This window comes from Pygocentrus nattereri, chromosome 2, assembly GCF_015220715.1.
Source record: "Pygocentrus nattereri isolate fPygNat1 chromosome 2, fPygNat1.pri, whole genome shotgun sequence".
NCBI lineage: Eukaryota > Metazoa > Chordata > Actinopteri > Characiformes > Serrasalmidae > Pygocentrus > Pygocentrus nattereri.
This window is the reverse complement of record NC_051212.1, coordinates 17,324,970-17,341,872: the sequence shown is the minus strand read 5'-3', so window position 1 is coordinate 17,341,872 and position 16,903 is coordinate 17,324,970. Positions and strand designations below refer to the sequence as shown.

The following is a 16,903-nucleotide window of genomic DNA, read 5'->3' as shown; positions in this document are numbered from 1 at the left end:
TTTTTGTACAAATATTGCTACAAATATTAGTAGCTAGTAGCTGTAGCCGCTACAGTTTTATGAAATGTAGCTAGTAGCTGTAGCGCCTACATTTTTTGTGTAGCTATAGCGAAAATTTTCGCTAGAATTTCGCAACAGGTTTCAGACAATCCAAGCCAAACCTGAAACATAGTTTGTTCCCTGGGCTGGTGGCAATTATACAATCCTGTCTGAGCTGCGGACAAATTGAGCAAATGGGTGCGTGCTCGCCCCATGCGCTGATCACCCCTTGCTAGCAGGCTTAACTCAACCGAAATGTTAATAAGAGCCGTTTTGTCCTTTCAACAAAAAACAAACCACCTGGGGAGCCAAGTTTTATGTCCATTTTACCCTCTTGGCTGTAAGTCTTCTTCTTCTTTCGGCTGCTCCCTTTAGGGGTCGCCACAGAGGATCATCTGCCTCCATCTTGCCCTATCCACTGCCTCCTCTACTTTTACACCAACTATCTCCATGTCCATCTTCACTACATCCATAAACCTTCTCTGAGGTCTACCTCTTCTCCTTCCAAACCATCTCAACCTGGCCTCTCTGGCTTTATCTCCAAACTGCTCCACCTTCACTGTCCCTCTGATCTGCTAATTTCTAATCTTGTCCATCCTTGTCACTCCCAACGAAAATCTCAGCATCTTCATCTCCGCCACCTCCAGCTCAGCCTCCTGTCTTTTAGACAGAGCCACAGTCTCCAAACCATACATCATAGCAGGACGCACTACTGTCTTGTAAACCTTCCCTTTCACTCTTGCTGCTATCCTTCTGTCACACATCAGCCCTGACACCCTGACACCACCCACTCCATCCTGCCTGCACCCTCTTCTTCACCTCTTTTCTACACTGTCCATTGCTCTGGATGGTTGACCCAAGATACTTGAAGTCATCCACCTTTACGACCTCTACTCTTTGCATCTTCACCTTTCCACCTGCCTCCCTCTCATTCACACACATGTATTCCGTCTTGTATCTACTGACCTTCATTCCCCTCCTCTCCAGTGCAAACCTCCACCTCTCCAGATTCTCTTCCACCTGCTCTCTACTCTCACCACAGATTACAATGTCATATGCAAACATCATGGTCCATGGAGCCTCCTGTCTGACCTCATCTGTCAACCTTTCCATCACCATTGCAAACAAGAAGTGGCTCAAAGCAGATCGCTGATGTAACCCTACCTTCACCTTGAAACCATTTGTCACTCCAACTGCACACCTCACCACTGTCTCACTATCCTCATACATGTCCTGCACCACCCTAACATACTTTTCAGCTACACCTGACTTCCTCATACAGTACCACAGTTCCCCTCTTGGCACCCTATCATATGCCTTCTCTAGATCCACAAAGACACAATGTAGCTCCTTCTGACCTTCTCTGGACTTCTCTACCAACACTCTCAATGCAAAAATTGCATCTGTGATACTCTTTCTGGGGATGAAACCAAACTGCTGCTCACTGATCTGAGCCTCTCGCCTTAGCCTTGCTTCAACAACTCTTTCCCATACCTTCATGGTGTGGCTCATCAACTTTATACCTCTGTAGTTACTGCAGCTCTGCACATCACCCTTGTTCTTCAAAATGGGGACCAGTACACTGCTTCTCCACTCATCAGGCATCCTCTCACTCTCCAGGATTTTGTTAAACAACCTGGTTAAAAAGTCCACTGCCTTCTCTCCTAAACATCTCCATACCTCCACAGGTATGTCATCTGGACCAACTGCCTTTCCATTCTTCATCCTTTTTAAAGCTGCCCTCACTTCCACCTTACTAATTCTCTGCACTTCCTGATCCACTATCTCTCCCCCCGTTGTCCTCCTCTCTCTCTCGTTTTCCTCATTCATTAGTTCTTCAAAGTACTCCTTCCATCTACTCAACACTCTCTGTTCACTCACTAGTACATTTCCCTCTCTATCCTTTATCAGCCTAACCTGCTGTACATCCTTTCCAGCTCTATCTCTCTGTTTAGCCAAACGATACAAGTCCTTTACTCCTCCTTTACTGTCCAGCCTCTCATACAGCTCATCATAGGCCTGAGCCTTTGCCTTTGCCACCATTCTTTTCGCTATGCGACTAGCCTCACAATACTCCTGCCTACTTCCTTCATCTCTCTGGTTATCCCACTTTTTCTTAGCTGCCTTCTTCTTCTGAATACTCTCCTGGACTTCCTCATTCCACCACCAACTTTCCTTGTCTTCTTTCCTCTGACCACACGAAACACCCAACACATTCTCTCACCACCTTAGCTGTAGTTTCCCAGTCCTCAGGTAGCTCCTCACTGCCCCCAAGGGCCTGTTGCAATTTTTCCCTGAACTGCCTGCAACCATCCTCCTCCTTCAGCTTCCACCATCTAATCTTTGGCTCTGTCTTCACTCTCTTCCTCTTCTTTGTTTCTAATCTCATTCTACAGACAACCACCCTATGCTGCCTTGCTACACTTTCCCCTGGTACCACTTTCTCCAATCTCCTTTAGGTGGCATCTCCTGCTAAGGATATAATCCACCTGTCTGCACCTCCCTCCACTCTTGTATGTCACCCTGTGTTCTTCCCTCTTCTGAAAATACGTGTTCACCACAGCCATCCACAGAATCCACGTCCAATGTTCCTGGCCTTGCTTCCTTTCCATCTGGTCTCCTGGACACACACAATATCTACCTTCCTTCTCTCCATCATGTCTGCAAGCTCTCTGCCTTTACCAGTCATTGTCCCTAGGTACACCTGTTCAATTGCTTGTTAACACAACTAGCTAATCAGCCAATCACATGTCCGCAACTCAGCACATTTAGGCATGTAGAGGTGGTCAAGACAACTTGCTGAAGTGCAGACTAAGCATCAGAATGGGGAAGAAAGGGGATTTCAGTGATTTTGAACGTGGCATGGTTGTTGGTGCCAGACAGGCTGGTCTGAGTATTTCAGAAACCGCTGATCTACTGGGACTTTCATACACAACCATCTCTAGGGTTTACAGAGAACGGTCTGAAAAAGAGAAAATATCCAGTGGGAAAGACAAGAGAACACACTGTTCAAGTAAAGCAGATGTGTGTCGAACTTCATAAGTCAGGTAATGGCTATAAGAAAATAATCACTTGCCTACACCTGCCCATATCTACAGTCAGAGGAATCATTAAGAAGTTTAAAACAACTGGAACAGTGGCAAACAAGCCTGACGAGGACACAAGTTTATCTTGCCACCACGCACAGTGAGGAGGATGTTAAGAGAAGTAAAAAGTTCTCCAAAGCTCACTGTTAGAGAACTGCATCAAAGAGTAACATCTTGGGGTCACAAAGTCTCCATAACAACCATCAGGTGCTATCTACATGCCAACAAGCTGTTTGGGAGGCATGCATGGAAAAAGCCTTTTCTCACTTACAAGCATAAACGTAAACATCTGGAGTTTGCTAAGCGGTACTGGGTCAGATGAGACCAAGAGCTTTTTGGCAACAAACACTCTAAGTGGGTCTGGCGTAACACAAAAGATGAGTATGCGGAAAAGCACCTCATGCCCACTGTGAAGTATGGGGGAGGATTGGTGATGCTGTGGGCCTGTTTCTCTTCCAAAGGCCCCGGGAACCTTGTTAGGGTGCATGACATCATGAGCTCTTTGAAATACCAGGACATTTTAAATCAAAATCTGGTGGCCTCTGACCGAAAGCTGAAGATGGGTCATCACTGGGTCTTTCAGCAAAATAATGACCCTAAACATGTGGCCAAATCTACACAAAAATTGGTTCACCAGGCACAAAATCAAGCTCCTCCCATAGCCATCTCAAACCACAGATCTCAACCCAATTGAAAACCTGTGGGGTGAGCTGAAGAGGAGAGTGCATAGGAGAGGACCCAGGACTCTGGACAATATAGAGAGATTGTGCAAAGAGGAATGGTCAAAGATCCCTCTCTCTGTATTCTCCCTTCTTATGAAATGTTATAGGAAAAGATTAAGTGCTGTCTTGTTGGGAAAAGGGGGGTTATACAAAGAATTAACATCAAGGGTGCCAATAATTGTGGCACAGATGATTTCATGTAAAATAATTATTTCTTAATATGGGTTTTTTTTCCCACTGAATAAATGAACAAGAATTAAAGGTTGGATTTTTCTGTTTTTGCATTGTTGTCCTATATTATTTAAAAAAAAAAAATCATTTGAAGCCTAAGAACACATCTTAACGAGGGGTGCCAATAATTGTGGAGGACGCTGTATAATGACACAGAAAAAAGTCCTTACACTTTAATATTTTTATATAATTAAAAGCAAGCTGTGAACTATAGAAGGGCACATTTGTTTCTACCACAAATTATTGATTATGATTATTATTCCTATGGTGGGGGAGGTGGGGTAATGAAAGTTTACCTCAGGATGTCTGTAATGTTTATGAGCCATTTGCATGGAATGTGAGAGTTTGATATATATGACAGAGAAGGGAGTGGATACTCAATTCAAGAGTTGCCATCACTCTTGTAAAGAGAAGAAAAGATCATCCATCCATCCATCCATCCATTTTCTAAGCCGCTTCTCCCTCAGGGTCACAGGGGATGGGGGGTTGCTGGAGCCCATCTCAGCGGTCAAGAAAAGATTATAAAACATCTAATTTAGCGAATATTTTGTTTACCCTAACCTCTTAACTTTGTGTCTTAAGTAAATGCAATGCATCATTAGCATTGCCATTAGTTTGGGAATTTAGGGCAAACATTCAACTTCAGCACATGAAATCAACAAAAAACTTTTTTCTTGTATTTTTTTACCATAATGTACAGTAATGTTAAAAAGTAAAAGGCGCCAAAATCTTTACTGAAGTGGGAGCGTGCAGTCGGTGAAAATGATGGACATGGCATATTCAGACAGGACTGAAATCACTGAGAAATGCCAGTAATACTTATATGAGCCCATCTGCTAAAGTAAAACTACTTAAATAATTAAAACTAAAAAACATAATTAAAACTAATTTCAGATACACGGCTGGATCTGAAGCACCATGCAATACCATGGGTGGTACATTTACCTTATTTGTACCTAAACAAAATTTGTACCTAATCTAAAACCTGGATAGTACTTTCTTTTCTGACAGTGTAGATACTCTACAGAAATTCAAATTACTAACAAAATGTCTGGTGAAGATCAGTTGATTCTCAATAGCATTACGGTTAAAGTTAGGATTAACAGTTGGACTATGATTAGGTTTAGGGTGGAGTTTAAGCTCAGGGTTAGAGTGAGTGTTATGTTTAGGATTAGGTAAAATTGAATTTAATGAATAGAATATAATGGTGTTATATAATTTTTTTGCGAGACTTGCACAATGCTGCTTTTAATCACCATTTAAGAGACTACTTAACATACACCAGCCTTTACAGAGACAAACATCAGTCTTAATATAGTTACCTTATATTTTAAGGGGTTAATAAAAAAAAGGTCATTACATAAAATCGCATGAAATGTACCATGTGCTGCATAAACACAATAAAAAGTGGTGTAAAGCATTGAGAATCGCTTTGTGTTTTCTAAAAACAATTAAATTAAGTAACACATTTAGAACTCTCTTTACTCTTATTTTTTCAAAGCATCACTCTATTTAAATCCCTGGACAGAAACAATTATCAATGCAAACATTCATACATTCACTTATAAATCTCATACGTACATTAATGCATGAAAATGCATATTTATTTTTTTAAATATACTGACAACATTAGCATTTTATTTTCATGGTAGAAGGTGAAGGATACACAGAATGCAAAAAATTCATGTTCAAATTCATGTGTCCAGTTATTTCACGTAGACAATATTACATTTAATCAGGTAGAATTCATTAGTAATGAACTCCATTACTCAGAACCCCACTCCTGATCACATGACCACCAACTCCCCTCACATGACTCTCCAAAACTTTGCCTTACCTGACTACCGATCAATCACACCTGTTCCTTGTTATTGTTACCTGTTACTTAATATATAAGCCTGGGATTTAGCTTAGTTCAGTGCAAAGACTTTGTTTTCAGAGCCTTAATGAGCCCAGGGGCCTCATTTATAAAGCGTGCGTACGCACAAAAACGGGTCTGAAATGTGCGCACGCAACATTTTGCGCAAAAACTGTGATTTATAAAAAAGTACGTGGCGTAAAAACGTGCGTAGTTTTAAGCAAACTCTAGAGCTGCCGTAAACCTGTAAAACATTGCGGAGAGAGAGATAGAGAGAGTGGGGAAATAGTGACATCATCTGGTTAAATAGAGAATTGCAAGTAAATGCGCAAACCATCCTCACGCATCAGTTAATCCCGAATAGATCAAGATTAAGAACAGAAGGATTAACAAAGATTAACAAACACATATTAATTAATTATTAATTAATTTGCAGTCATTATTTTTTGTCTGTATGTTTAAGGTTTTAGTGCATGCTGTATCTTATTCGACTTTATTTGTAGTACTATTTTATTCTAGCTGGTTTTATTTCACTCTGCATTTTAATTAAGGTTCATTTAATTCTACATATTGTTTTATTTCGCAATTTTAAACACGTTTTAAAAGGGTACTTAATAAAACGTATTATATTATCATCATCATCATCATCGTGACGACAGCAAATGGAACTAATAATAAAGCAATAAAGATACAGTAAAGGGAAATTGGTTGTTAATATTTTGAGATAATTAACAGCTGTAACTATTTGCAGTAAATCACAGCTATATAAATAGACAAGATCGACTGATGCGCTGTCTGTCATAATGGCTTTTTTGGCATTACTCGAAGACCTAGCGAGCCGCCAAATAAGGCGACAACGTATTTTTCGAGATCATGAAGATTTTTTTGCAAGCGATGATGACTGGTTAATGAGCCGATTTAGGTTTCCAAGAGCAATTCTCTTGACACTGTGTGCTGAGTTGGGTCCAGATTTGGAGAGACCAACACTACGAAATCGGGCAATACCTGTCCATTTACAAGGTGTTAACAACCCTTGGATTCCTGGCAACTGGTTGCTTTCAGAGGGAATTAGCAGACAGGTCAGGGATATCTCAACCATCCTTAAGCTCCATGATGTCAGGCGTATTATCTGGCATAATAAAACTGACAGGTCGGTACATCAGGTTTCCTTACACTTTGAGTGAACAGGCTGACATTAAAGTGCAATTCGCAGCAGTGGCCGGTTTCCCAAATGTAATCGGAGCAATTGACTGCACTCATGTTGCCATAAGAGCACCAAGCCAGAATGAAGCTGCTTTCATCAACAGAAAGCAAATTCATTCTATAAACGTACAGGTCATATGCGATGCTACAATGACCTTAACCAACGTAGTTGCTCGATGGCCTGGCTCTACTCATGACTCATTTATTCTGAGGAACAGCAGTGTAGGAACCCGTCTTGAAAATGGAGCTGTACGGGATGGTTGGCTTCTTGGTAAGTTTAAAATGTATTATTATTATTTTAATTTAAGCAGTTGCCCTAGCAGTAAATGCAACATTATCTCTGATTAATTTCTTTAGGTTATAGTGGCTACCCGCTCAAGCGCTGGCTCCTCACTCCATTTCCAAACCCACAGAGCACAGAGGAGAGACGCTACAATGACGTGCACACTCTGACACGCTCTGTTGTAGAACGCACCATCGGGCTGCTAAAAGGCCGATGGCGCTGTTTAGATGCATCAGGTGGGAGACTGCTTTACAACCCAGAGAAAGTCTGCCGGATAGTGAGAGCATGTGCCGTGCTACACAACATGGCACAGCAGAATGGTCTCCCCCTGATAATGACCGACCAACAAGCAAATGACCCTGAACCAGACCCACATGTTTACCCACCTGACGCACGTAATATTCAAGCAGTCAGACTGCGCGAGGACGTGATGCGTCGATTATAAATAATTGGAGAGAAACGCAAAGGTATTTTTAACAAGTTCTTTTAATGTACTTGACATTTCAGACAGTATCCCCTTAATCTCTTTAAGCTCATTTGTTAAATTGTCAATTGCTGTAATTGTGTTTATTTGTGTTTGTAAAACAGCCTCAGTCAGAACACGACCTCCGCTTAAAGCACGTGGTGCACCGCTGGAGGCATCCGGGGCACCGGAGACACCGCTGGAGGCAACCGGGGCACCGGAGACACCGTTGGGGCCGGGTTGGCAGTCTTCAGCTGAATGACTGCTGTCCACTCCCACAGTCCTCTCTAAAAAACAGTGATGGTTAAATAATTTAATAAACCATTCTAGGAAAAAAAGTCTGATTATTGCGTCTTTATTAAAACTATGTACGATTATGGATAATTTGTTTTTACCTGGTTCACCAGTGATGGGTTCATCAGCCAAGTCTGTATCGCCCTCCTTTTCAGTCACCACGCCACTTAACAGGGGTTCCCCAATTAAACATGCCATCCTCTCATGAAAAGGAGACGGAGAAAGTGTGGCCTTTCCCCCACCAGTAGCACTTGCACTCTTCCTGTGCAAAGAAATCCGTTTCTTTGCATCTACTTTCAAGTCCGACCATTTCTTTTTTACTTCTGCAACAGTGCGGCTTGTAGAGCTTACATTAACAGCTGCAGCCACATGTTGCCACTCAACAAACTTGCGTTTGTTTGTCACTCCACTACTAAGGCTCCCAAACAACACATTTTTCCTTGCCTCGACCTCTGAAACAAGGACTTCCACTTCACATTCTCCAAATTTTCGTTTTTTCGTCCATTATTCCGCGTCAAAAAGAATGGGGCAAGCTTTCATTTAAATATTTATGAGTGATTTGCATTGACCATTTATGGGTAAAAGTGGGCGGGGCGGAGGCGGAACGTGCGGCTGATTCAGCTGCGCTCAGTTTGAAGATGGTTGTGATTTATAAAGAGGAAACAACGTGCAGGTGTGCGTACGCAGGGTTTTATAAATCAGATTTTTTTTGTGCTCACGCAATTTCCTGGTTTTGAGCGCACGTACATTTTCACTCCAGATTCCACGCAAAGTTTTATAAATGAGGCCCCAGGTCAGGTGAGGTCAAGTGAGGTGAAAAGAAGTCAAGTCAAGTCACTTTTATTGTCATTCCATCCATGTACAAGTACACAGTGGAGTAAAATTACGCTCCTCCAGGAACAACACGGTGCAACAAGGAGCAAAAAGTACAAAATGCGAACGTACAGACATCGTGTGCAAACAAATAAATTAATCTAGAAACAATATAATAAATGTGATAAATTAAACAGACATTAGACAAATAAACAGACAGGACAGTGCAGCACCGACACAGCACGCATTTCTGGACCTGAGGTAGTGGAATAAGGCAAAAGTCTGCTTGCCTTATTCTGTATGACCATTGCCTTGTTTCTTTTTTGAGCTTGTCTTTGCTTTGCCCTTTCAATATTGTTGTGCTTTCTGTAGTGTTGGCCATTACAAAGCTCTTCAAAGCAATTCAAAAACAATTGCATTGGAAAATGGTTCAGTGTTTTGAAGCATTTGCCACCTGGACCCATGCTGCCATCTACTGTCCAGTACAGTTTCCTGTTGATGTTTATTCGCACAAATAAACCTTTTTGCCAAATGTGTTAATTTGTTCATTTGAACATTAAAGAAATATACCACCTGCCATGAAAGCTCAGGTATTTGAATCAGTTTCAGTGATGTAACGAAGCTGCTTTGGCATTTATCATGTGACTCCAGCATTTAAAATTTGTTTATAGTCTGCTGAATTCAGCTCTTTTTCACTTTATTTGGAGTGTCCAAGTTCAAATCCATGGATGTTAAACTGAGGTCTCTGAAGACGTAACAGGTTTAATACAGACCATCTAAACATCCTCAACAAGCTGTTATAGACACATTGCTGACACCACTCTGTACATGGAGCTTTACTGGATTAGGTTTTGGCTTGAGGTTATGGTTAGGGTTAGGATTAGGGGCCAGGATTTTGTTGAAGGTTGAGCATCCTTAGGTTTTGCTAAATGGAAGTAACATTGTCTACTTCGTGTAACATATCAACAACACATCTACGGAACATAAATAATGTACCAAAAGTACATCGTCAAGACATTTACAACTTCTTGTCAGTGTTATTTGATGCCTTAGTGAAGTTTTCTGTTTTCTGCACATAGTTGTGTACACATCTCTGTGATGACATTGCAGAGAAACCTGTCTATATTGCTCTGGTAATCAGACTAATTACTACATACTCAATCAGAAACAAAAAGTTTCCCAATTTTATTTGTGTGCAATTCCACCTACTAGCAAAGTCTCTCCCAAACACACAATACTACCAACACTGGGAAGCTGACGGCTAGAATGTGCTTCCCCTAGTTACATAAAGCGTCATCTTTTTAAACTGCCACAAAAACAATATAATTGGACAGCACAACACGTTTGTAGAGAACTCTGATGGCCGTACAGGGAGGAAGTGAAGCTCCTTAAGAGTGGTCCAACAAGCTGTCCCCCAGTGTTAGCAAAACCTAGGAGTTGACTGTCGAATTCAGAAGGGGGAGCAGAGTGTACACATCGAAGGGATGATGGTGGAAAACGTGAGCAGCTTCAAGTTCCTCTGTGTCCACGCAGCCATGGATCTCACCTGGTCAATCAACACATCACACAATGTCAAAAAGGCCCACTAACCCCTCCATTTCCTCTGAAGGCTGAGGAGAGTCAAGCTGCCACGACAGCTTCTCTGTTTCACTGTGAAGAGCATCCTGAGCAGCTGCATCACGGTTTGGTATGGCAGCATCTCTGCCGCTGAAGGTAAGGCCCTGCAAATCATGTACTTGAGTTAAAGTAGAGACACCCAAGGTAAAATAATTCTCCAGTAAAAGTAGAAGTCCTTACTCTAGACCTCAACTTGAGGAAAAGTACAAAAGTATTTGCCTTCAAATGTACTTAAGTATCGAAAGTAAAAGTACTAAAAGATTAATTATGGCTCTGATGTCCTGTTATCATTTTTATAACAAGACTGGCTTCATGAACTCATTTCAGGTGAAAATCCTCCAGCGTCTGTCTTGTTAAACCAGTCTTTTAATAGAACGTTAGGGACGCTGACGTCTATTAAAATGATCATAAGCATAAACCACTGACGACAGTTTCCATCAGGGAGAACTGAGTGGCTCTGAAATCACTTTTACACACAAGCAAAGTTTCAGTTTAAGATTACTTTGTAAATTAGTTACAAGTTGAATAAAAACTGGCTTTAAACTCAGGATCACAAATAAGTTTTCCATTACTAAATGGCATCTGTGGGTCTCTGTTCATAAACATAAACTAACCTAAACTAATTCACTATAAAATGAAAGTGTTTGTATGAATTCAGAAAAAAAGAAACACACCAGTCACGACTGCATATGTGGACATATTTCTATATTGTGGTCTATTTACACAAAGTTAGGTTAGTTCATCATTTAGGTGACGCATGTGCTCCCAAACTTTTACACTGCTGCACTGACGTTGAACCGTGTGCTGCACTGGGTCGGTATGACCAACAGATCAAAACGAGCTCAGAACAAAATGACCGCTGTGCCCTGATTGGTGTTCTTGCTTTGTGTTCCTTTTGTTTTGACATGTTACATTTTTATACCCACAAAAACCAAAAGGAGCGACAGATTTCTCAAATGTAGTGGAGTGAAAGTAAAAAGTCACCCAAAATGGAAATACCTAAGTAAAGTACAGATATACAAAAAACTACTTAAGTACAGTAACTAATTACATTTACTTAGTTACTGTCCACCACTGGTAAAAAATGTGCAGCACATCTCCACAACTGTCCTCCCACCCATACAAGACATATACAGCAAGATATGTCAGACGAAAAAACACCAATATCTCTCTAAACCTCAAACACCCCAGTCACTCCCTGTTCCAGCCTCTGCCCTCCAGAAAGAGCTACCAGAACATCCTGAAGAACCATCAGATTGAAGAACAGTTTTAAGTCATAAACTGTTCCACTGGTCACTTCAGCAACAACAACCTGAACATGAACAAACACTACAGAGCCTTACTGATCTAAACCCTGATCCTCCCAGTACTCAGCATATTTACACACTGAGCTCATGGGACTGTTTTACTGGAGCTCACTATACTTCAACGTTTAAGCTGTTTATCCTCTGTCCCTGAACATTTAACATGTATGCTGTATGCTTGAACATTAAACTGCTAATGGTCTTTTACCTGCATTGAACACTTTCTGAATATAACACCTGTGATGCTGTTTACAAGCACTTATTATAATTTCTCAAAATACGGCGCACTTCAAATTAAAACAGACTGTAATCATTTAAGCAGTGAATCACACAAATCTACATATTTATTATAGTTCATTTATTGTAGTTTAGTAACTAAAGTGTCATTTTAATTTCTGCCTCTGCTTTCTGACCTACAGTTACTGTTCCTGCATGTTGACAAAAGTACAAATAACTGAATGCATGAATTAATTAATAAACAGTGGATGAAAATCAATGTCAAGCGTGTAACACGTGGGGAAATCTCCTGATCCTGAGCTGATCCTGTGGGACTTTAATGCGTTTCAGGTATTTATTCCATTTTTCTGAGGTTCTGGTCTGTTAATCAGACTGCAAGATCATTTTTCATGGGTTGGCTCTCTGCCTGATAAGAGGTGCCACTCTTCTAGAGAAGGAGCTCTGACTGACCGCCAGTCTTGCACCAAAAGCCTCCTTCCCACCATCATAGCAGTGTGAACTGACGGGAGATCTGCCTCGTCTGCCCTCAGCAGGGCCGTGACAGGTTAGGGGTCTCTTACAATAAATAACTGGAGTAAAAACAAATGGATGGTCTCTTATCCTCTCAATACAATCGTGAACCTGACACCAAAACTCTTGAGCAGCTCCAGAACGCACGCGCAGTTTTCCCGATTAAAACATTCCTAGGACTAACATGATATTTTTCTCCTACCCGGAAAGACGATTCTTGCTTTAATGAACAGTAGAAGCCTTTTCTGTGGCTGCGCCATATTTTCTATGTGGAGCTGAAGCTGTGAGACAGAAGGGTTTTCAGCTTTAACCGGTCCTGCAGTCGTTTCTATGAAGTTTCTGAGTAACAGCATAAAAGCTCAATTTGCTCTTCCTGCTCTGCTGTTGGCGCGAAACTCAGCAGCTCTACGCACGTTAGCCACGCCCCACATCTGTGACGTCATCACTCCCGAGCGTGTGTGTGTGTGTGTGTGTGTGTGTGTGTGTGTGTGTGTGTGTGTGTGTGTATCCCTCCTATCGTCCTCAAATATAATTTGGTCCTTTGGGTCAATCTGACCCCAGGGATATTTACCTCCAGAAAATGATTTACAGAATATTGTTTGTGTGACTTTGTTTATTTGTTGAATACATAAATAACCCCTTGAAAATCAGTGAGTTGACCTGTCCTCTAGCACCACCATCAGGCCAAACCTTTAAATTAGAATGAATTTATCTTGAATTTTTCATACAAATCTTCTCAAATTTACTTCTCAACATTAATGACCACAAGTTTTGTTTTGGTGATGATGGATAGGACCTTTACTGTAGCGCCACCATCAGAAAAACTTTCAGGTTGAGAGCACATGACTCTCACAGAATGACCATGTTGATAAATGCTGGTGACTCCCCCTTTCCTCTCATAAACATATTTATTTATTATTTTTTTATTTACATATTTTTTATTGACTATTTTTTGTAATATATTTATGGCTAGTTACTTTAAGATCTCGCTCATCCCTCCTCTTTTGTTATCCGGGCTTGGGACCAGCAGTGGGGGGGGCATTTTTGAGAACCAGAAAATGGATAATGAGAACATGTCAGATACTAGAGAAAACATGGAATAGGTTTTTATGCCCACAGTAAACTTTTAGTCTTTAGAGACAAACAACATTTGTGAAACATTGTGAACATGATAGTAGTCAAAACATGAAACAGTTCTTTATGCCCACAGTAAAGCTGTTAGTCTGCACTACTGTACACAGGATGTGCAGAGTGTATGTGCACGCTCCTTGCAGACATATTTTTTGCATTTTCAACAGGTTATGCTGGTCTTACAATCGTTTTGGGTCGGACAGACCTGACACCTGCCACGTTTCATGATATATATCAATATATTTTATATACATTTGAGTTGATATATTTCATATATATATGAAATATATAAACTCAAATGTATCAACTGCACCTGCAGGTGTGGTCATGTTCAGTCACACACACTGACAGACAGGTTTTAACAGCTAAAACAGCTTGGGGTCAAATTGACCCCTGAGGATGACCAATGCGTGCAATATGTGTTCAGCACATTGAAAAAATATCTTCATGACAATTTTATGCTTTATTAGTTGTCCCCATCAAATTAGGAAAAGTCATGAAATATGAGGAAAAAGAAAAAAAGTCAACTACTATTTTTTGAATGATAAACATTGAATGGGGTCAAATTGACCCCAAGGACAATAGGAGGGATATATATATATATATATATATATATATATATTGGTTGGTGGCGGAAACCTTTTTTTCAAGCTTTTTGCCGTGTTGATGTCATAATGGTTGTCATGACAATGTGTACTAAAGGCTTACATTGCGGTGTGTATATGTGTTTGGACAGTTTTCAGTGTGCGAGTCTTTTGATTACGGCTCTTCCCCATCATCTTCATACTGATGGGCCACTTCATTTTCTTCAACATGTTCGTGGGCTTGGTCATCATGGAAGTTGAGGTAAATATCTTTACATTTACATTCATGTGTTTGCCAGATGCTCTTATCCACAGCTAGAGTTTAATCATCTTACAGAATAAGACAAATGTAGCTTTAGGAATCTTGCCCAAGGACTCTTACTGGTATAGTTTGGTGTGCTTGGCCAAGCGAGATATCAAACCAGTCTGCCATGTAGAGCGGACTGATATGACCACATCATTAAGCCTGACGCTAAACGTGATAAATAACCCTAACATTGAAATGAACATCGACCTGCCCTTTATTAAGCTTAGTCAGTTGCTTTAACACTGCTAGTAAATTTCATGGGGATTCTAACATTAACCCTCAGTCCAGAATTAAGTGTATGTGTGTATTTTCTTCTTCCTGATGTCAAACAGCGCATGACTAAAGCCCGTGAGGAGGAGGCTCTGCAGGAGCGGGAGGCAGCGAAGAAAGGGGCGAAGAAGAAAAGAACAATGAAGCAGCTGATTGGGAGTCAGGTGAGTGCAGGTTAAGTCAGGGGAGTGGAAGAAGAGTTCTACACAAAACTGAGTGGGAACAACTGTAAAGGTTTAAGAAGCTTTTTAATGACAAAGCACTTTGAAATGAGGCAGTGGTGTTTCATGTGGCCCAGAAGAAAGCAGGTGATGGCTTTCACTCTCCCTGCTAGGTAATGTTGTTTCATAAGGGGAGAACTACCTAGCAGGTGGAATTGAATTGAACTTTGTCATTATACAATACAGGGTAGTACAGTATAACGAAACACTATCGGGCTACTTTTCCAGTGCAGTAATAAAAGATGCATAGTAAACAGTGCAAAGGCAAAAGACAGTAAAAGACAGACAAAATGTGCATAGTCAGTAGGTACAGGTGTCGAACGTAGACAAGATGTGCATAGGCAAGTGTTATAGGTGTATTGGACATATAGACAGTTCATGCATAGTCAGATATTCAAGTGTATCAGGTATATGGACAGAAATATGCTGGTGAATTGCAGTACAGTAAATGCAGAAGTACTATTGGTAAAAAGAGATGTAAACAGTGATCTGTATATAAAGTGTACAGTACAGGTACAGAGTAGGAGCATAATGTTCAGGTAACATCTTAAATAAACAGTTACAGTATAAATATACTAGAAATAAGGCTAGTCAGAGATGAAGTGCACAGCATACAGTCCTCTGAGCTGGTGGAGCTCAGTGTGTAGTGCGCCTGGTGATCAGGCTGATCATTAACAGACTGTAGTGTTGTTTAAGCTCAGGTCGATGCTGCCGGTGTGACCAGTTTGACAGACATGATAAAAATGAGGAGATGACTGCTTTAAAAGTGTTTACTGAAGTGTTTTGACATTCTTTACCTTTGGGTGTCTAAACTGAAGAAGTGGTCTGATACAAACATTAAGACAGACGAGAATTTCCATCGGATCATCCAGCAGCTCAGGACGTCTCTCTCTGACTCGGACCACATTGTCACCAAGGATAAGAGCAGCAGTTTAACATTTCTGCAGAACTATTTGACCACGCTGCAACACCAAGACACCACACTGGACAAGTGAGCCACACACACACACACACACACACACACACACAGCGTTTTACTGCTCCTTACTTTGTGGTAGAGTGTAAGAAAATAACATTTTTAGGTTTTGTGATATTTGATTTGTGTAGCAACAAAAAGATCAGAAAGTAGCCAGTTATTGTGCAAAATAATGCTGATATAAAACAGTAACAGACTAATAATCAATACAGAAATGGATCGAATGCACCCAGATGTGAAAGCTCCTAACACACTCACAAACTGTGATAAAATACATTTGCTTGTTTCGAAAAGGTGGCATATCTTTTAAATTGAACATCTATAAATTTCCATATTTGTTAGGTATTGTTGTTACATTAGAAAGCAGTACTAAGAAATGACATTATTAAAGGAGAAGAGTAAATTAGAGACAGAAAAGGCTGCTTTCTGCTTTAGGTATTATAGAGTTAAATAGTAAGATCTCTGTTTGCTGAGCTATCCTTCATTCTAAATGCCTTACAGTTCAGATCTGAGGTCTTGTGTTTTACACTCCTCCATAAAACCATTTATCTTTCCACAAGTAAACTGTTTTAATTATCACTTAAATTTACTATGTAATGTGTTATGATGAATATCAACCTGCCATGTTGAAGTGACATTAAGGAGCTCCAACATTAACATTATGACCTGAATGTGTGTTTGTAGGCTGCAGCAGATCTATGATGAAATGCTAGAGGTCCTCAGTGAGCTGCTGGAGCTGCAGCAGGAAGAGCAG

At 40.7% G+C, this 16,903-nt stretch overlaps 1 protein-coding gene across 1 annotated transcript; it reads left to right on the top strand.

The window, feature by feature from the left end:
* The first annotated feature begins 12,362 nt into the window (after positions 1–12,362).
* On the top strand, positions 12,363–16,168 carry LOC119264784 (cation channel sperm-associated protein 3-like). The gene is made up of 4 exons (XM_037543686.1): positions 12,363–12,480; positions 14,528–14,637; positions 15,015–15,116; positions 15,992–16,168. Exons 2-4 carry the CDS (start codon positions 14,581–14,583, stop codon positions 16,166–16,168), a joined length of 336 nt encoding a protein of 111 aa, XP_037399583.1. The 5' UTR covers positions 12,363–12,480; positions 14,528–14,580.
* The last annotated feature ends 735 nt before the right edge of the window (positions 16,169–16,903 follow it).

What these genes read in the sequence shown, in the direction of transcription:
- LOC119264784 (XM_037543686.1), top strand. Translation starts at nt 14,581, where the DNA reads ATGGGCCACTTCATTTTCTTCAACATGTTCGTGGGCTTGGTCATCATG. An exon ending in TGGTCATCATGGAAGTTGAG is followed by an intron (nt 14,638 to 15,014) that starts GTAAATATCTTT and finishes GATGTCAAACAG; the next exon opens with CGCATGACTAAAGCCCGTGA. An exon ending in AGCAGCTGATTGGGAGTCAG is followed by an intron (nt 15,117 to 15,991) that starts GTGAGTGCAGGT and finishes TCTAAACTGAAG; the next exon opens with AAGTGGTCTGATACAAACAT.